The sequence below is a fragment of the Geotrypetes seraphini genome, chromosome 1 (assembly GCF_902459505.1).
Source record: "Geotrypetes seraphini chromosome 1, aGeoSer1.1, whole genome shotgun sequence".
Taxonomy (NCBI): Eukaryota; Metazoa; Chordata; class Amphibia; order Gymnophiona; family Dermophiidae; genus Geotrypetes; species Geotrypetes seraphini.
The window spans coordinates 492,693,942-492,714,916 of NC_047084.1; the positions used below are offsets into that span (position 1 = coordinate 492,693,942).

At 43.4% G+C, this 20,975-nt stretch overlaps 1 protein-coding gene across 2 annotated transcripts in view; it reads right to left on the bottom strand.

Moving 5' to 3' along the window:
* RFK (riboflavin kinase) overlaps positions 1-20,975 on the bottom strand; it is a 37,245-nt gene that overhangs the window by 15,506 nt on the left and 764 nt on the right. The window contains exons 2-4 of one of the 2 annotated variants that reach the window (XM_033926900.1): positions 16,280-16,431; positions 2,633-2,701; positions 1,979-2,081 (exon numbers count right to left, since the gene is read on the bottom strand). In XM_033926900.1, coding sequence (XP_033782791.1) covers positions 1,979-2,081; positions 2,633-2,701; positions 16,280-16,431 — 324 coding nt within the window. The remainder of the gene's footprint in view (positions 1-1,978; positions 2,082-2,632; positions 2,702-16,279; positions 16,432-20,975) is intronic. The other variant, XM_033926909.1, reaches the window with a different exon arrangement.

The following is a 20,975-nucleotide window of genomic DNA, read 5'->3' on the forward strand; positions in this document are numbered from 1 at the left end:
TTTGTATTGATAATGGTGGTGAGCCATCTGAAATCAGAGCAATTGTCAGGAGGCTGGATGCACTGGAATGTGAGTGTAGGGTTCTTTCAGATCCAGAGAGCATAGCCAGTCATTGCGATCTAAGAAGGGATATAAAGTTGCCAGAGATAATATCCAAAACTTTTCCTTCACTAGAAACTTGTTGAGACCCCTGAGGTCTAAGATTGGACAAAGTTACCTCCCTTCTTCTTCGGTATGAGAAAATACCAGGAGTAAAACCCCCAGTTTCACTGGCCAGGAGGAACCTTTTCAATGACATTGAGAAGGAAAAGGGATTCTATTTCCCAAAGAAGGGACATCTGCTGAGGGTTGAAAAGAAGACTCTCTTGGAGGATGAGCTGGAGGAATATTGATGACGTGAAGAGAGTATCCCTCTCAAATGAACTGTTAGTACTCAGAGGTCTGTGGTAATCAGTTCCCAGCGAGGACAGTGTAGTTGAAGACGGCCTCCAATGTATTTAGGAAGTAGCTGGGATAGAGGAAGAGAAGCTATGTTCTTGAGAAGCTTGTCAGAAAGACTGAGCAGGCTTTTGGGGAGCTACTAATTGAGATTTCTAAGGGTGCTGTTGTTTATGCTTCTTCTGCTGTGGTCTAGGGAGAGCAGCTGGTTTGAAAGAAAACACACCTCTGATAGGAAGAAAGACTTGAAAGACTTAGAACTTGAAAGCTTAGGCTTGGATTCAACCAAAGCATCCCAATGGGATTTAATCAAAGCATTTCAATAGAATCACTAAATAGTTCATCACCTAAGCACAGAATGTTAGCCATTCTATCCTGGAGATTGATATCCATATCGGAGACTCTGAGCCATGCAAGACATCTCATTGCCACTGAAATAGTTGAGGCTCTGGAAGATAATTCAAAGGCATCATAAGCAGATTTTGCCATGTACCTTCTAGCTAGGGCAAGGGTGCAAGAGACGTGATGAAATTCCTGTAATTGTTGTGAAGGAATGTTCCTATCAAAAGAAGAAAATTTCCTAACCAGATTTTTCACAAAACAGGAAATATAGAAAAATTGTAGTTAGGACTGTTAGCCAACATGGAGTTTTAGTACAGGTGATGGCCAAACTTGTCCATATGCGCCCTTCACACCCTGGTGGCACTGAAGCATAGACCCTGGATGGAGTAGATTTTTTCAAAGTCGACTACCACCAGGGACTGATGCTGGAGTTGTGGTTTGTCAAAACTAGGAGAAGAAATTATGATTTTGTATAAAGTGTCCAATTTTCTGGGAGCTACAGTAACAGTGAGGGGAGCCTCACAGTTCTTATGAACTGTGAGTATTCTCTTTGAGAATACCGTGTAATGGCAGTCAAAGAAGTTCTTTAGGAGGCTCATCATAGTCCAAGACCTCTAAATATTCAGCACTGTAGGCAGAATCAGCTTCTAATCTGCCTGCGAGCTCTTTGTCTAATTGCCAAATAAATTATGTGAAAGAAAGTCTTTCAGTAGGAGACTTAGCTCTTTGTGGAGACTTCTCAGGAGACTTTTCAGATAAGCCTCATTGGTGTCGATCCAGTGAAAATGACGATTGTATGGCAGCAGAATGAAAAAAGCATCACAAAAAAAAGCACATGTGTGAATCAAAATGGTTCAGTGGTTAAAAGCTGATAGAAGTACCTACTACTCACAAAACACCAACAAAAAAGCTATGGACAAATGTTTAGTGTGCTCTGTGAAAAACAAATAGATATGGCCCTATGTGATGACACTGACAAGTGAAGTCCTGAAAACATACACAGTGCACCACTTAAAGCTTAGAGTTGTTTGTTCTTTCTTCAGGCTAGGTACTACCCAATGACACCCCCTCCCCTGCTATGTAAGCAACAAGCAGAATATGAAACCCAGAGAAGGTTATTGCATACCACCACCAAATCTAGATGCTCTTTTCAAATGCCAACAATTTTTAAGATGTTCAAAGTACCTAATATGCATACCTAATGAATTAAAACTTTTTTCTGGTCTGATATAGCCAACGATGATGACGCTAAGCATTTCTCCATAAAAATCTTCTTTGAAGGGGTGAATAAGGTGCGTTTCCTAAAAGAAAAGGAGATGTTAACTATTATAAGTAGACCAGGATCTCTGAAGTGCACAATATTAGATTTACCATTCAAAGTACAAACCTCAAATATTTGGAATTGTCTTTATCAATGCACAACTGAAGAAAACAACTCATTAATGGAGTATAGTCAAAAATCTTAAATTGTATTTCTTTAAAATTTTATTTCAATTAGATTTCCTATTAGAACAAAAATCTTCCCCTCAATATACTTTACAGTTGATGAAAACCTTTTCTATACAAGCATGTACAGTCAACATCTTCGACCTCCTCTGTTCTAATAGCTACTTCTTTCCTTAAACAGGTTTGACTCCTTCCTACTGTTTCTTCACTTTTTGTTGAAGTTGTCACACTATTGGTTTTGCTCCTCCTTTTTGGAAATAGGCAATAGTTTACCCTTTGCCTTATAAATAGCAACAGTTTTGGAGATCAATTTCTCAGACCATGGATTCTGAAATATTGATTTCTGTGGATGGGGATAATGAGCCCATAACATATATTAGCTCATAAGGGAAGATTAGGTTCTTACCATCTTCTTTCTAGTAGAAAGGCATACGAGTCTTGAACAATCGGGTTTTATCCTCATTGGTCGCGAGTCCTGCAAAAGGCATCAATCACATTATTTTCTATGCCTCTTCCTGAATGGGCTGTGCCGCAGCTCTTCAGTTTGTACCAAAGCAATGCCACACTCTAAGAATAAACTAAGGAGTTGGGGTGCAGGGGACCTCCCCATCAACATCAACTCTGTTCTGTTCTGCAAAGATCAGTGAACCAAACATCAATTTACAGAACAATTAGTAACACAAAGTAGAACAAACAGGCTACCTAGTTAAGAGCAACCTGCACCAACTACAGAGCTTATACATTCCTTCATTTGTTTCTTAGTGACTTCATTTCATCTCATACTTTAAACCTGCTTGGCAGTGAAAAATCAAATATTTGGGTCATTCCATGTCAAGTGGACCAATGTTGAAAACTGCCCACGCTTGACTCCCTTGAAATCCAACCAAATTTTACAGGGGTGTTGTCTAGGGTCTCAAATGAAACTCTGGATCTATCTCAATTTGGTCAGGAGCTAGGGGTGGTTGAACAAAAGCAATTGATCCACTCCCATGCCTCGTGTGACCTAAAAGGCCAACTTTGATTAAAAACTGCAGAAGGAAACTACCTAGGAGTCTGAAATTTTGCAGTTTGGTACAACACCTTGGGATACGTTTCTATGCCAAGTTTAAAATCTTGCGAATGTGCTTCCATTTCTACAGGTCAGCAAAGTAGGCAAAAAAATTCACGAATGAAAATTTTTGGCAGTTTGGCTCCATACTGCTGCTGGTAGGTAAGTCAGATGAGGGTACAACTTTACCAGCAGACATGTACCATGAGGTATTTCCAAGATTTGCAATATGAGCTTTTATAATCAAGTGAAGCTGAAGATATGACCATCCAAAAAATATGGCTTTATACATTTATGCAAATTTTCACTGTTTTTCAGATTAAAATATCTCTGTGTAGTTTTTTTTTGTTGTTGTTTATATCATTTGAAAGAGCATTTTTTTTTGCTACAGAAGCTATCCTGTTTCATCTTCGATCGACCTGCGAATTCTGCTGCTGCCGCCGATGATCCTTCCCAGGCTAAGTCGTCGCCAAAAATTGTGTTTGACTTCTGCCTTTTTTTTTTTTTTTTTTTTTGCCAGCATGCGAATTGAACTCACGGTCCAGGGCTCTAACGTGTGCGTGCCGGCTTCCCTTCTCTTCTCTCCGAAACCGGAAGTTATGTCCCGTGGGGGGAGAGAAGGGAAGCCGGCACGCACACATTAGAGCCCCGGAGGGAAGCTTACAACTTGCTGCTTTTACTTGCTTCGGGCCTTCCACGCTGCCGGGTCCTGCCTACTTTCTGTTTCCACGAAGGCAGGACCCGGCAATGAGGAAGGCCTGAAGCAAGCAAGAGCAGCAAGTTGTAAGCTTCCTCTGTCGCTGACCTATGAAGATAGATCAGCGATGGAGAGAAGCTTGTGAGTCTGCCGATGAGAGGGACTGGAAGAGAAATGCTGCTGCTGCACCCAATTTGGGGGGGGAGAGAAATGCTGCTGCACCCAATGGGGATAGGGGGAAAAGAAATGTTCTGCTGAAGCCATTTTTTGGGGGGATGGGGAAGAGAAATGTTGCTGCTGCACCCAATTTTTTAGGGGGGAAGGGGGAAGAGAAAAGCTGCTGCACCCAATTGGGGGGAGGGGGAAGAGAAATGCTGCTGCTGCACCCAATTGGGGAGGGAGGAAGGAATAGAAGTGCTGCTGCTGCTGTACCCAATTGGGGGGAGGAGAAATGCTGCTGCTGCACCCAATTGGTGAGGGGAAAGAGAAGTGCTGCAGCTGCTGCACTCAATTGGGAAGACAGAGGGGAGAAGGAAGACCAGGGAAGAGAGGAAAGATGGCAAGACCTTGGGAGGGAGGGAAAGGAAAGGAGCTACCAGACCATGGAAGGGGGAGAGATGTCAGGGTATATGGGGGAGGAGACAGATGCCAGACCAGGAGGAAGAAAGGAGAGAAAGGAAGAAGAGATGCCAGATAATGGAGTAGGAGATGGAAGGAGAGGAGAGAGATACCAGGGCATGGGGGGAGGGAAGGGAAACTTAGGAGACATAAAATGCCAGACCAGAGGAAAAGAAAGGAGAGGAGGTGCCAGAGAAGGAGGAAGAGGGATAGGAGAGATATGCCAGGGCATGGAGGGAGAGAAGGGAAGGAGATAGAAATGCCAGACCATGGGGTGGAGTGGGAAGGAAGGAAGGAAAGGAGAAGAGATAGATGCCAGAGCATAGGGGAGGGGGTAGAGACAAAAAATGAAGAGGGGGTGAAGCTGAAATGAATCATGTACAAAGAAGAGAAAGGGCACAGGATATAGAGTTTATGGAAGGGACATAGAAAGAGGGAAGATGCCTTATGGAACAGAGAGAGGGCAGACACTGGATGGAAAAGGCAGAAAGGGTGGACAATGGATGCAAGGGGCAGAGATAGGGTGGACAGTAGATGGAAGGGGTAGAGAGAGGGCAGAGGCTGGGTGGAAGGGGCAAAGAGAGAGGACAGATGTTGCATGGAAGGGAGCGAGGACAAACGCTGAATAGAAAGAAGAGAGTGAAGAGAAGATGATTAAAGCAGAAATGACAAAAGGTAGAAAAAAATTTTGTTATTGCTTTATGTAGAATCGTGTAGTATTATAACTGTATTGATTAAAGTTTAGAAATAGGAAATGGAAATAAGGCAATTTTGGGGGGACTAAACCCCTTTCCTCAGGTCACGACAGGATACCATAACAGCAGTATACTGTACTGTCTTGAAGAAAGATTTGGCCTCTGAAAGCTAATTGAAAAATGGATTTGTTCAATAAAATGGTATTTTCTTTTCTCATTATTTGTTTTATTTCTATTTGTTAATTTGTAAAGTTGTTATGTAGCAGTTTTTTCAAATTTACATCTACTGTCTTTATATTTTGCACAGTATTAGGGGACGTGGCACTGTTTCTGTGCTGTTGCTTTGTATGCAGAGTCTGGTTTCTTGGTTCAGTTTAGCTTTTGTCTACATATTTCTATTTTTAGTTTGTGATTATTCCATGAGGAATATTTTAGTTTGTGATTATTCCATGAGGTGGCAAGGGTGTATCTGTGTTCTTTGTGTATGAAAAGGACATGGCTTTCTGTTAGCATCAACTGTACAGAATCAATTGACTGTGTAGGATCTGGCTTGTTTAGTTTTACAATGCGTGCGCTGGTGTTCTAGTGCTCACTGCAGTGTTTAAGATGCTTCCTTTTCCTAGGTGCACCCTTATTGTGTGACTCGTGGATTATTACTAAAAATATCTTTTTTATAAAAAGGAGGGGGGCTATTCTAACTTTACTGTTGATGTAGGTGTTGTCCCCCCCACACACACTATAAAGAATTAAATTAATGTTGTATTAATATCAAGCAGCTTTCAAATGACATTATAAGCAAATAAAAATACAATTTTTAATACATTGCTAATTATTACCTGCATCTTAACCTAAACTGTTTTGCCCTAGCTCTCACTATGATCTTTATCTGCTACTTTTTTATCTTGCTGTAGGTTAATCACACAGGTCTCCTTCAAGGTTCAGTAACACCTCTCCATAAATTATGTGGAAGAGATCTGGAAGTGGGGATCGCATCTATTTCATATCCTCAGTGAGACATCAGGAAGGAACCTAGTGATCAAAACATTATTAGAGGTGCTGTAAGCCATTATTTTATGACTAGATGAGCTATATTTATTTTTTTGTTTGTTTTTTAAATTCATGCAGAAATAAAAGTCTAGATTGAACCTGACTTCATTAACGCATTTCCCTTTTTTAAAGCTCTACACCATTTGAAAGAGGGCGCATATCTAATTATTCACTTCTAGAATTGGATACTTCTTAAATTTAATAAAAATATTCTGGCAAAGTGTCAAACCTTAAAAAAGGAAGTCATATTGAGCATTGGAAAATAATAATAATTAACTATTTCTCCTACTGTAAACCGCGTCGAGCTCTACGAACGTGGAGATGATGCGGTATACAAACCTAAGGATTAGATTAGTACACATTTAATTTTCCCCACCACCAAATTTCCCCATCCTGCCCTACCCGGCTACTTTTTCATGCCACCTGGCTGGAAAAAAAATTCTGGGGAGAACACCGACGATGATATAGCCACAGGTAGCTGAATTGTAGGAAATGAATAGTTGTCTGGATTTGCAGAAATGAGAAGTCTCCTTGAGGTAAAATAAGAAGTGCTCTTCTGCAATCTAATGTATGAAGGGACTCTTCTGCTGCAGAGGACTGAGGAGGTGTAAAGAACGACGGCAAAGTAATGGTTTGATTAACATGGAATTTTGAAACCACCCTGGGAAGAAATTTAGGATGAACCCGTAATTGCACTTTATTTGGAAAAAAATTGTAAATAAGGATGATACACGACTAAACCTTGAAGTAGAGAATGACACGAGGAGCCGTTGGTAACCCGCCAAAACGGTGAGAGGGGAAAAAGTGCTCACTGTGGGTACAGGGACAAGGCCATCCACCGCCCCGTGGAGTGGTGAATGGCCTTGTCCTTGCAGTTAAGGGAAGGAACTCGCGTGGTCACCAATCGCGCGTGGCCCCCTCCCTCCTTCCTACCTACCCGAATCTATCTATCTCCCTCCCTCTTACATTTGCGGCGTGTTTTGAGTAACTTTCACAAAGCCATCGGAGCCTGCAAGCAGCAGCATGTGTGTGTGTGGGTGGAAGCTTCTCCTCTGACACAACTTCCGGTTGGTTGCATAAGAAGAGAAGCTTTCACCCACACACGCACGCTACTGTTTGCAGGTTCCGACGGCTTTGTGAAAGTTACTCAAAACGCGCCATGAAGGTAAAGGGGAGGGAAGGAGATAGATAGATTTGGGTAGGTAGGAAGGAGGGAGGGGGCTGCGCGAGGGGTGCTGATGGCTGGTGAGGTGGCGAGAGGGAAGGGTGGTGGAGGAAAGGAACAGATGTTGAAGGGGGGTGGAGAGGAACAGATACTGAAAGGACATGGGGAAGACAAGAGTGGGGAAAAGGACGCCGAAAGGACATGGGGAAGACAAGAGTGGGGAAAAGGACGCCGAAAGGACATGGGGAAGACAAGAGTGGAGAAAAGGACGCCGAAAGGACATGGGGAAGACACAGTGGGGAGAAGGACGCCAAAAGGACATGAGGAAGACACAGTGGGGAGAAGGACGCCGAAAGGACATGGGGAAGACACAGTGGGGAGAAGGACGCTGAAAGGACATGGGGAAGACACAGTGAGGAGAAGGACGCCGAAAGGACATAAGAACATAACATAAGAACTGCCATCTCCGGATCAGACCCATGATCCGGTGATCTGCACATGCGGAGGTCAGGTGTACACCTCATGTAGTTTCAGTCACCCATATCCCTCTATGCCTCTCATAAGGAGATGTGCATCTAATTTACTTTTGAATCCTAGAACTGTGGATTCCGTAATAACCTCCTCTGGGAGAGCATTCCAGGTGTCCACCACTCGCTGCGTGAAGCAGAACTTCCTGACATTTGTCCTGGACTTGTCACCCCTTAGCTTCAGTCCATGTCCTCTTGTCCATGTCACGTTGGACAATGTAAATAATTTATTTTCCTGTTCTATCTTGTCGATGCCTTTCAGTATTTTGAAAGTCTCAATCATGTCCCCTCGCAGTCTCCTCTTCTCAAGGGAGAACAGTCCCAGTTTCTTGAGTCGTTCCTCATATTCCAAGTTCTCCATACCATTTATTAGCTTTGTTGCTCGTCTCTGCACCCTCTCCAGCATTTTTATATCCTTCTTTAGGTTGGGAGACCAATGTTGGACACAGTATTCCAAGTGTGGTCTGACCATTGCCCTATAAAGCGGCATTATAACTTTCTCCGATCTACTCGTGATTCCTTTCTTTATCATGCCTAACATTCTATTTGCTTTCTTTGCCGCTGCCGCGCATTGTGCCGACGGTTTCAGGGTCCTATCAGTACACTCAGGTCATTTTCTTGTTCGCTCTTACCCAGAGTTGCACCTGACATTTTATACTCAAATTCCTCGTTCTTGCTGCCTAAATGCATTACTTTGCACTTTTCTACATTAAACTTCATCTTCCATTTCTCCGCCCATTTCTCTAACTGACACAAGTCACTCTGGAGTGCCTCATTGTCCTTCCGTGATCTGATTGTCCGGCATAGCTTTGTGTCGTCAGCAAACTTGATGATCCCACTGGATGTTCTTTCTTCTAGGTTGTTTATGAAAATATTAAATAAGATGGGCCCAAGTACCGAGCCCTGGGGCACCCCGCTAGTCACTTTCTCCCAGTCTGAAAACTTCCCATTTATGCCCACCCTCTGCTTTCTGTTCTCCAGCCATTTGCCTATCCATCTTAGTATATCTCCCTCTACTCCATGGCTTTGTAGTTTCCTAAGAAGTCTTTCATGTGGAACCTTGTTGAACGCTTTTTTGGAAGTCCAAATATATTATGTCTGTTCTCCATTATCAATACATTCGTTCACGGTTTAGAAAAACTGGAGTAAATTCGTCAAACATGATTTCCCTTTCCTGAAGCCGTGTTGATTGGCTCCCATCAGGTCGTGTGTGTCCAAGTGCCGGACTATGCTATCTTTAATCAGTGCTTCAACCATCTTTCCAGGGACAGACGTAGGACTCATATGTCTGTAGTTGCCCAGTTCTCCTCTTGATCCTTTTATGAAAATTGGCGTGACGTTCGCTATCTTCCAATCGTCCAGTATCTGACCAGTTCTAATTGACAGGTTGGCAAGTTTTTGCAATAGCTCTCCAATTTCAACCTTCAGTTCTTTTAAGACTCTCGGGTGAATTCCATCAGGTCCAGGGGATTTGTCCCCTTTAAATTTGTCAATCTGGTAGTATATCTGGTCCAAGTCCACCTCTACTGTGGTGAGGCTGTCCTCTATTACTCCTTTGAACACTTTCACTACTTCTGGTATTGTTGCGGTGTCCTCCTTCGACATGGGGAAGACACAGTGGGGAGAAGATGCCGAAAGGACATGGGAAAGACAGAGTGGGGAGAAGATGCTGGAAGGGAAGAAGACAGAGATGCCAGACTATGGGAGAGCGGAGGGAAGAAGATGGGTGCCAGACTAATTGGGGGGGAGGGGGTGAAGGGAGAGGCACAGTAACAGAGCAAATGGAAGACACAGAGAGAAGACAGACAGTGGATGGAAGGAATTGAATGAGAAGGTGAAGGAAGCAGAAACCAGACAACAAAAAGGTAGAAAAAAAATTTCTATTTATTTATTTTCTTTTTTTGTTTTGTTTTAGGGCAGGGGTAGGCAATTCTGGTCCTCGAGAGCCAGAGCCAGGTCAGGTTTTCAGGATATCCACAATGAATATATATGAGATGGATTTGCATGCATTGCCTCCTTGAGATGCAAATCTATCTCATGCATATTTATTGTGCATATCCTAAATACCTAACCTGGCTCCTGCTCTCGAGGATTTTAATTGCCTACCCCTGCTTTAGGATAAAGTAGTATATTAGTTGTGTTTATAAAAATTTATAAATAAAGCCCTGCTAGCTGAACATCTTTCTCTAGTTCAGCAGCCAGAACTTTGATAAGCTAAATATTGCAGTACTGAGGCATGTATGGATGCCGCGGGGACGGGACAGGGACAGTGGTTGCGTGGACAGGGAGGGGACAGTGGTCGAGGGGACAGTGGCCGCAGGGACGGTGGTGACAGGGAGGTGACGGGGAGTTAGCTTGAAACTCACTAACTCTCCTAGCTTATGCGAGTGCTGTAAGAAAGGCTGTTTTCCATGAAAGAAATGTGAGAGATGCAGATAGTATTCAGAACAGCTCCGATGAATTGTAGATTCTGTGACGGTTGAAGTTGGACTACAGCAAAACGAGATTTAGGGGTAATCATCAGTGCAGACATGAAAACTGCCACTCAAGTGGAGAAGGCTTCATCTAAGGCACGGCAGATGATAGGTTGTATCAAGAGAAGTTTCGTCAGCCGGAAGCCGGAAGTCATAATGCCATTGTACAGAGCCATGGTGAGACCTCATCTGGAATACTGTGTGCAATTCTGGAGGCCACATTACTGCTTAGAATTGAATCGGTTCAGCGGATGGCCACCAGGATGGTCTCGGGGCTCAAGGATCTCTCGTACGAAGAAAGACTGAACAAATTGCAGCTCTACACTCTCGAGGAACGTAGGGAAAAGGGAGACATGATTGAGACATTTAAGTACATCACGGGACGTGTCGAGGTGGAAGATGATATTTTCCTTCTCAAAGGACCCTCGGCCACAAGAGGGCATCCACTCAAACTCAAGGGAGGGAAGTTTCGTGGAGACGCCAGGAAGTACTTCTTCACGGAAAGAGTGGTTGATCATTGGAACAAGCTTCCAGTGCAGGTGATCAAGGCCAGCAGCATCCCAGACTTTAAGAATAAATGGGATACCTATGTGGGATCCCTACGAGGGTCAAGTCAAGGAATAGGGTCACTAGGGTACAGACTTAAAGGGGCGGGTCAATAGAGTAGCAGTATACTCAAGGGGGTTAGTAGAATTAAAGGGGTGGGTTAATAGAGTGGGCAGATTTGATGGGACTATAGCTATGTTTCTATGATTTCGAATTCCAGACTTTGTAGGAACCACGTAGTCCGTTGGGTCGCTACAGTAACCCCCTAATATGTGGAATCTTTAATGAGCCAGTCGTCTAGGTAGGGAAATACCCGAAGACCGTGGTTCCTTAGAGCTGCTGCTACCACTACGAGGCACCTGGTGAACACTCTGGGGGAGGAAGCGAGGCCAAAGGGTAGCACTCTGTATTGATAATGTAGATTCCCCACCCAAAATCTGAGATATTGACAGGAGGCTGGATGAATGGGAATATGAGTATAGGCCTCCTTGAGATCCAGAGAGCATAACCAGTCGTTCTGCTCGAGAAGGGGATAAAGGGATGCCAGGGACAACATTCAAAATTTTTCTTTGACCAAAAATTTGTTGAGAGCCCTGAGATCCAGAATGGGCCGCAGATCGCCCGTTTTCTTCGGAACAAGGAAGTAACAAGAGTAAAAAACCCTGTTCTGCTGTTCCAAAGGAACTGGTTCAATGGCATGGAGACAAAGCAGAGCTTGAGCTTCCTGAAGAAGAAGGGCGGTCTGGGATGGACTGGAGGAATACTCTCTTGGAGGAAGCTCTGGTGGAACCCGAGTGAAATGAAGAGAGTATTCTTCCCTGATGATAGACAGCACCCAGAGGTCGGATGTAACTGTCATCCATCGGTGGTAAAAATGATGGAGACGACCTCCTATAGGGGGAAGAGAAGTCAGAGACAGAACGATGGAGGTTATGCTCTGTTGTAAACAGTCAAAAAGGCTGTTAAGCCTTAGGTGCAGCAGAAGGTTGAGATTTTTGTTGTTTCTGAGGCTGCTGTTTCTTAGGAGGAGGGCGAGTGTAAGGAGCTTCCCTTGGAGCAAAACGTCTCTGGTAGATGGGAGGAGGACGTGTAGACTTGGCAGGAGTTGGCTTTGGCTTAGGTCTGACAATAGAAGCGAAAGATTTTTCATGTTCAAACAATTTCTTGGTGGCTGCCTCGATAGATTCATCGAAGAGGTCATTGCCTGCACAAAGAATATTAGCCAAGCGGTCCTGAAGATTAGGGTCTATGTCAATGTTACGAAGCCAAGCAAAGCGATGCATTGCTACAGAGCAAGCAGCCACCCGGGCAGACAACTCAAAGGCATCATAAGACAACTGAAGTAGATGTAGTCTGAGTTGTGATAGAGAAGCGATGGCTTCCAGAAATTCGAAGTTTTTTTGAGTGTCTAAATAGGTAAGAAATTTAGGCAAAAGAGCAATAAGGAACTCAAAATAGGTGACAAATGGAAATTATAATTGAGGACTTTAGAGGACATCATGGCATTTTGATAGATGCGACGTCCAAATTTGTCCTTAGTTTTCCCTTCTCTTCCAGGAGGAACTGTGGCATAAACCTTGGAAGGATGAGACCTCTTCAAGGAGGACTCTACAAGTAGGGATTGATGAGATAACTGTGAATTCTCAAATCCCTTACAATGGAGAGTTTTGTATCTGGAGTCCAATTTTCCTGGAACAGCTGGAATTGCATAAGGAGTCTCCAGGCATCTGGTAAAAGTTTGAGACAAAAGCTTGTGAATAGGAAGCTTAAGCGATTCTGCCAGAGGTTGAGGAAGATGCATGACTTCGAGATACTTGGAACCAGCATCCAGTTGAAGGTCCAAGTCTACAGCCATCTGACGAAGAAAAGAGGAGAAAGATAGCTGATCTGGTAATGCTTTGCCTTGAGAAGGACTTGAGGTCGTCAAGGCAGCCTGGGTCAAAGATGAAGCTTCGGCTGGAAAAAAGGCCTCAAAAGAATAGGGAGACTTGGACGAGACTATGGAAGCCGCTGAGTCCTCGAGGTATGGAAGTGGAGACATTGAATGAGGAGTCGGTGGTCTAGTAGAAGTAGGTGTAGATCGAGGCTTAATTGAAGGACACTCCTTAGAAGAAGAACTATGCCTGGAAGGATGTCTTGATCGTTGGTGAGAACAGTGCTTGAAAGCAGATCTCGAAGATCGAGGAGACTTCGCCTCGGAGACAGAAGCAGCTGATGCCACCAAAGAATGGATAGGACTGGAGGCTGTGGATCGAAGTTCCAGAGGCTTGATGGAGGAACCTCGATGCACTCCCAAAGACTCTACTCCTTGTATGGAGTATGAGGATTCCTGCCGAGGCACATGCAAAGAATCTGCTCCTTGCTTCACGTGCTTAAATGCCAGACCAGACACTCGCAGAGACTCTGCTCCTTGCATAGAGTGTATAGACTCAGACTGAGGCATAAGAAGAGTCTCGACCTCGCGAGAGTCTGCAGAATGCCCAGGCTGGATTAGAGTATCTAGCTTCGGTCCCATTTTGGTGAGGAACTGAAGAAATTGCTGCTCTAACATGGTCTGGAAAGAAGCCGGCAAAGATAGATCCGCATCTGAAACCGGACTATCTACCTTGGCTGGAGGTTCCACCGAGGCAGTGGAAATGTGCTTCGACTTAGAAGTCTTAGGCACCTTAAGCACTACCGGTGGAACTGTCTGCTGAGCTATCTGACCTGAGAAAACAGGGGAAGATATAGCAGATGACATCGAGGAAAGAGCCGCTGCAAACGAAGAAGGTTTGATGAGGCTCAAAGTTGAAGCGGTGGAGGCAGGAGGGCCCTTGGTCGAAGGCGAAACCGAGGTGGGCTTCAAAGTCGAAGACGTGGATGAATCCACCTGGAAGAGCTTGTCCACCAAAAGTTGACGACGTTTAAGGGCTCGAGGTTGAAGAGTAGCACAGTGTTCACATGACTTTGGATGATGTTGTGGCCCGAGTCACCTGGTGTGAAGGTCCGTGAGAGAAATCGAACGTTGACACTGGCTACACTTCTTGAAGCCTGTCGCTGGCCAGGACATAGAAGGAAAAACAGCCGCTGCAAGATCGAAGCCCCTGGGCTGTGGCTGAGCGGCCTGCCCCGGCAGCCGAACGGAAGAACTGAATTTTTTTTTTTTTTCAACTCCAAATAAAATAAAGAGCATACGGACAGCGATTCGTGAAGAAAAAACACACAAACTGCGGTGTAGAGAAGGCACGAAGTGAAAAGTTAAACGCCGAGAGTCAAAGACGGACTTCTCGGCTCAACGGAAAACTGAGAACTGAGGAGACGCGCCCTACGCTGGGTGGGAAGGCACTCGCGCATGCGCGGTGCAGTCGACTTGAAACTTCTAGTTTCTACAAGCAAGTCTGCTTGCGAGGCTTCCGCATCCGGGCTCCGTCAATGATGTCACCCATATGTGAGAATAGGCTGCCTGCTTGTCCTGGGATAAAGTGAAAACTATCAAAATATTAACTGCAAGAGACAAGATTTTGGACCAACTATTCTGAGGCCCTCGGTATTATAAAGAATGATTCTTTATGGAAAACTTGTGCCTTAATGTCCGGCGGTCACATCTGCAACCGCCTTCAGCTCTCACATCCTCCAGAACCGGACACACGCACAAGCTATATTGCTTCCAATGGTTACCTTACGTTCTGGAACGTTGCCCCCCTCACTGCTGTAACCTCATGCAAGCACTTTCCTGCGTCTGCACGCAATTGGACTCCACCTCACAATCGCGTACAGACGCAGGAAAGCGCTTGCGTGATGTTACAGCGACTGGACACAACTGCTGGACACTTAAGGCACAAGTTTTCCATAAAGAATCATTCTTTATAATACCAAGGGCGGGCTGCATTCTGCTCGTGGGCTGCAGGTTTGAGATCACTGTGCTAAGCCGAAAAGAACTGGGTTAGCTGCCCTCCCACCGGTAGAGAGTCAAAAACTAGATGAAGGCTTACGTGCAGGCAGTGGAGACTGCTTATGGTCTCTAGGACATTGTTTTGATGCATAAGAAGACTGTGATCGTTGCATGTTGGTTCTAGTATAAGACGTGAACCATCACCTAGGATAATATTGTTGAAACAATTGTTGATGGTAAGCTCTACGATAAGACAAAGCAGAGGCAGGGCAACAAAAACTGCTGGGAGTGATCCACAGGATGTACTGAGAGTTCCTGACTGTTAGATGAATCCTCTTTAAGCTGCAAATCTGTGGCTTGTACCTTTTCTCCAAACAAGTTGCCTCTAAACAAAGAGCATCTGCCAGCATGTCATGGAAGTCTTCTCTGAGGTCCGATGCTCTTAGCCATGTTGCATGTTGGGCAGCTATAGCCACTGCCGCCCCTCCACTGCCCAACCCACAGGATCCTAGGACCTGATTGTTCCAGGAGCCTAAGTCCCCTCCCACTATAGGATCTTAGGGGGTGCCGTTGGGGGGTCCGGCAGGAGGAGTTGGGCATGAAAAGAAAAGAAAGCTAACAAAAAAGTAAAAAAAAAAAATAAAGCCAAATGAGTGGGAAGGCAGCGAAAAAATACCAACGGCCGTTGATAAGCAACTTCTTAGCTCCGCAGAAACTAAGAAACTGAAGGGATCATGCGCCTACGTCGGGCGGGAAGGCACTCACGCATGCGCGGTGCAAGCTATCGCGAACTTTCTAAGCTCTTAAAGTGGCGATGCACTTTTAAAGTGGTCCGTACAGGGGCTCTGTCGGTGACGTCACCCATACGTGAGAATATGCTGCCTGTGTGTCCTGGGATAAAGCACTTTTACAGTCCAATGTATGGAGTGCAGCCTCACCTGGATGTGAATGTGGTCTTGGAAAGAAGACAGGCAGAACTATAGACTGGTTGAGATGGAATTCCGAAATTACCTTTGGTAGAAATTTAGGATGAGCAAGGGATTGGTCTATCAGCTGCAGACCGCCTGCTTCTTCTCCACACAGGAAGAGCTGGACCCACAAGCAGGAAAGCTCCCAGCACCGAAAAACCAAAGAAAATCTAAAAATAACTTGAATAAAATAAAGAAAAGAGCAAAGCAGAACAAAACTCACCTTCTGGCTCACTTGCAGAAGGGAAAAAACACAGCTCAGAGTGACGTAAGAGGGTTACAGAAAAATCCAAAGTGGATTTCTTCTGTAGAGACTCATGGCTAAGGGGAGAAAACCCATTTGTCCAAAATAACAGCTATTGCACTGAAATAAAGGATTTTGAGGTTCAGTACTTACCATTGACTTCTTAACATTCTTGTAGTATGGATTCCAACCAATGCTCACAACTATCTTGTGCACACCTTCATTTGCGACACACCCCCAGCCATAGTATATGCCAGTAGTTAAATCCAGAGGAAGACTATCCACTACATGCTCAGGAAAGTTGGCTGTAAATTGAAGGAGAAAAAAAGAAAATACAAGGCAATGCCACAATCAAGTCTGAAAAAAGCAAGTTCATTTACTTACTTACAAGCTCACCCTCTAACACATTAGTCAACTCCTAGAACCTAACCTTCCAAAAATATTCTGATTCCTAAACAAGCATCTTCCTTCAGTATCCAACAAACTTCCTCCTTCATTGTTAGGTAATTTTTCTTTTTTTTTTTTTCTTCTGTAACCAATATGTACGGACATTCTCCACTGTACCCTGTTATTACTTGATTCTCTACTATGAAATTCTTTCGGAAAAAATCCAGATATCTTATAATTTATAATCCTCTACCACACCATGTAAAGTTCATGAATCAATGTTTTGTAATTCTCTCGGTAATGTCCAGATCTCTTCTAACGTGTAATCCGCCTAGAACCGCAAGGCACAGGCGGAATAGAAATCACTAATGTAATGTAATGTAATTTCCTTCTAAGTCACTTCTAAATAGACCTAATAAAAACAATTTGATCGACACTTTTTTTTTTTTAAATAAAACTCCATTTCTGCTGCTATGTAAGGATGGGTGATATAATATCAAGACAATTCTGTTTTTATTTTACTTTCTATAGCTGAAGCTGAGCCAAAAACAAGCTATGCAGCAAAATAACCTCCCCTTTTACTAAGCCATGAAAGAGGTTTCTACCATGACCTAGAGTGCCAAATGTTCTGATGTTGCTCTGATGCTCGTAGAATTCTTATAAGCGTCGGAGCATTTAGCACCCTGGGCAGCAGTAGAAACCTCTACCACTGCTTAGTAAAAAAGGGCATATATGACCTTAAAAAGTTCATCAAATCTACTGCAGATTGACTGAAGAGGTGGGGCAGATGCAGAAAGCCCTTCCAGAGAGCTATATGCAGCATTTTATTTTAACACCTGTGAAAAACTAAAACTATCCAATTGAATAACAAAATAGTATGCAAACAAATTGTGTGCATCAAAATGTGTGCTAACATGGTAAATAACAGCAGAAAAAAAAAAAGAATAAACTATCCAGTCTGCCCATCAGTCACACTCATCAATTCATGGTTAAATTCTCTCCTTGGCATTTCTGGGATAATCCGTCTGGCACTGTCCTTAGGTTCCAACTATAGAGGCTGCTGTCAAAGCCCACTCTAGCCTTTCTGAATCATCTTGGCATCTTTGGGCATCTTGGCATTTGTGGGCAGACTGTAAAAGTCTGCCCAGCACTGTACTCATGTTCCAAATTACTGAAGCTTTCTCCAGCCCATCCTAAACCGAATTGTTAAATAAAGGACAGAGTGCAGAAGTCTGCCCACTATTAGCCTTAGTTCTTCACAGCCAAAGTTGCCATCTAAGCACCACTTGACAACTCAAACACACATGCAACCATTTTTGTTGTTTTTTTTAATGCCATTCATTTTCCAATTAGAAATCCTGTGTTCATCACACACCTTTTTGAATTCTGGTCATTTTTGTGTCTCTACTACCACCCTTGGGAAGACATTCCAAGCACCAACCACCCTCTCTGTGAAAAATAATTTCCTGACATTACTTCTCATTATGCCACACCCCAACCTCAATTAATGTCCTCTAGTTTGAGGAGTAGTGGCTCATGGCCAGTAGGGGGTGATGTTTATGGGACGGTAATGGAATGGATATCAGAACATGATAGTGCAGTATTTTTGTGAAGTTTTTTGTATGATTCTGGGTAATTCTAGTTAGATACAAACATATGTGTTAGTTAAGGACACGCCCAATAGAAGCGTATGACAAACTGGTGAATAAAAATCTGAATATAAATGAAGCTAAAGCCAGAAAAACACACTACAGATTAATATAAGGGAAATAATGGTGTTATTTTTATGTATTTTGCTGTTGGGCCAGATCATGAAGGAAACCAGAGGATCCATTTTGGTTCTCTGTCTTTTCTATATCTTCTCAGTCTTTGGAATCCATTTTGTTTTCCAAGTCTTTGTTCTCAGCATCGTGGTGTTAATTAATACCAGATGTGTTTTAGACTGGTTAGGAAGATAACGTGTCCCAAACTAAGATATAACAGTAATTAAATATAGTTATATTAATCAAGTTATGAATGTATGGAATGCTTGGCCAAGCAAGTATGAATGAAGCAAATATGATTGTGTGACTGTATTGAACAAAAGCATAGGTTTTGAAAAACATATTATATATCTTTGCAACCTAAAGAAATCCTAAAACATCTGGAAATGAGTAACAGTTTCTAGTGAAGAGAGGAGGAGACCAGCCCCTCCTCCTCCTTTTCTAGGAAGGCTTCTGTGTAATGGCTATGTAATTTGAACCTGTCAGTTTAGGGAGAGTCTTTTTCTCTAAGGCTGACTAATTTTCAGCATGGTTCATAGGGCTGAGAACATTTCAGCATCTTTTTAACAAATAATTTCTCTTAATATACTTTTGTGAAAATTATGATTTATATTCAGAAACGACTATAAGCAAACAAATGTACTTTTCTGAAACTTTTGTCTTTGTCTAATTTGAAACACCTCTTTTGTTGATTTTTATTGGTTGTCAAACTGATGATGTCACTGAGCCAAAAGTATATAATAGACTAGAGGGTCATGAGATCCTGAGGTGAGCTCGTTATCAGAAGGCCAGCATTTGGTAACTATAACGATCTCCCATTAGCGCAACTGTTAATGCAAGCAATTATGCTTTATTCTTTTGCATCTCATAATGGAAAAATAGAAACAATAACTCAATAAATCTTAATTATAATTTTTAAAACCTTGTGCCGGTGTCATTTTGCATGTTTTTATTATTTTTCAAACCTTGAGCTTTCAAGAAGGCATCAATGTCCCTTGCTCAAATTTTACTGTTTTTATTCTCTAGAAAAGGACTTGTTTTTATTTTAATACCCTTTCAGGTATTTAAACATCTGTATCATCTCTCTCCTGTCTTCTGCATGCACACCCTGGGCTGTGCTAGCAGTAGTATTCATTACACAAAAGTTTTACCATGCACCCCCCCAAATACTTCCTGCACACTACCTACCCTTCCACCTATAAACACATGCAGTTCACACACAGAAAACACAAGACCAAAAAAAAACAAAACACCCCAACCCAACATACACAAGGTGTTGCAGAGCAAGGTTCATGGGATTTCCCCCCTCCCCCCCCACTTTCCTCATGTATTCATTTCTGCTTGTGTCAAGGATGCAAGTCTTTCTGCAAGCAGCAGTTTCTTGGGGCCTGAGTGAAGCAGTCTTCACTGACTCAGGAGAAGGTGTCAGCCCACCCAAGACATGAAATGAGGTACTTGGAAGAACCAGAGCTCACCCAGTCATTAGGCAAGATTAAACCACTGCCTTGAACAGCAGTCAAAGAAAAAGTAATATGCTTTGACTGCCATATAAACACAAATGAACCATTTGCAAATACTGCATTTTTATAGGATATTTCAGCATTTCTAGGGAAGTGGGGGAGGCTGCAGGTTAGGATACTGAAAATTAATTAGGAGGGCACCAAAGATTAAAGAAGATTTGTCTAGGTCAATCATCACATTTGAACTGCTCTTGGCAGAGGTATTCCATTGCAGCAAAGACTAAAGCCTGCTGCCAAAAAGCCTTCCCTGGTCCTCTCTTGCCAACCAAGCCAGCAAAATGAGAAATAGGATACATTGGGTTGCATCTACCACTTGGACCTCAACTGACTGACCCATACAGCATAGCTCAAACAGCAAGTGGGAACCTAGAGTAGATGCATCACACCTCTTCTCCTTCTTCTACAGATTTGATCAGGGAGGAGGAAACAGAGTGATGAAGACCAGAATCTAATGGGAATGTGAGCTGTCATTGAGTAAACCCAACAAAGTGCCCAGGGCCACTTGAAGTTGCACCCACTTCCCCAGTCTGACATTGCACCATCTCTCTGCACCCCCTCCCCTCAGAGAGGCAGGATGTGCATAGTAAAGGCCCCATCAGACAGAGTATCGGCCTCTCTCTGCCACATGTGGAGCCAGAGCAATGGCAGACCCATGTGGCCACAGAAGAGAGAAGGGAGACATGCCAAACTGGTTAAGGACCAGAGCAAAAAGAAAAAATAAGAGACCTGAAGCAAAAGGGAGGAGGAAGAGATGGGAGAGAGAGAGAGAGAAACTGGATGGGGGTGGCAGGAGAGATGCTAGAGAGACCAACAGAGGGAGTGGAACACCAGGGGGAAGGTGCAACACAAAAGGGAAGAGAGTAGATGAACTGGATTTGATGGGGAAGAACAGGGATACAGAAGATTAACACTGGACATAGGGGGAGGGATAAGAACACAGAAGAAACTGAATATGGCAGAGTAGGGGGAGGATAGAGACAAGGACACAGAGGGGAAACACTGGACAAAATGGATGGGGACACACAAGAAACACTGAACAGGGAGATATGAAGTGTCAAAAGAAAAGCAGATCCTGAAGTTAGAAAAAAAGTAGGAGAGAAACTAGAATCAAAGCAATACTCAAATTTTTTTTAAAAAAGGGTACAAGTATTTTCTTCTTTGATTTTATTAAAGTTGTAC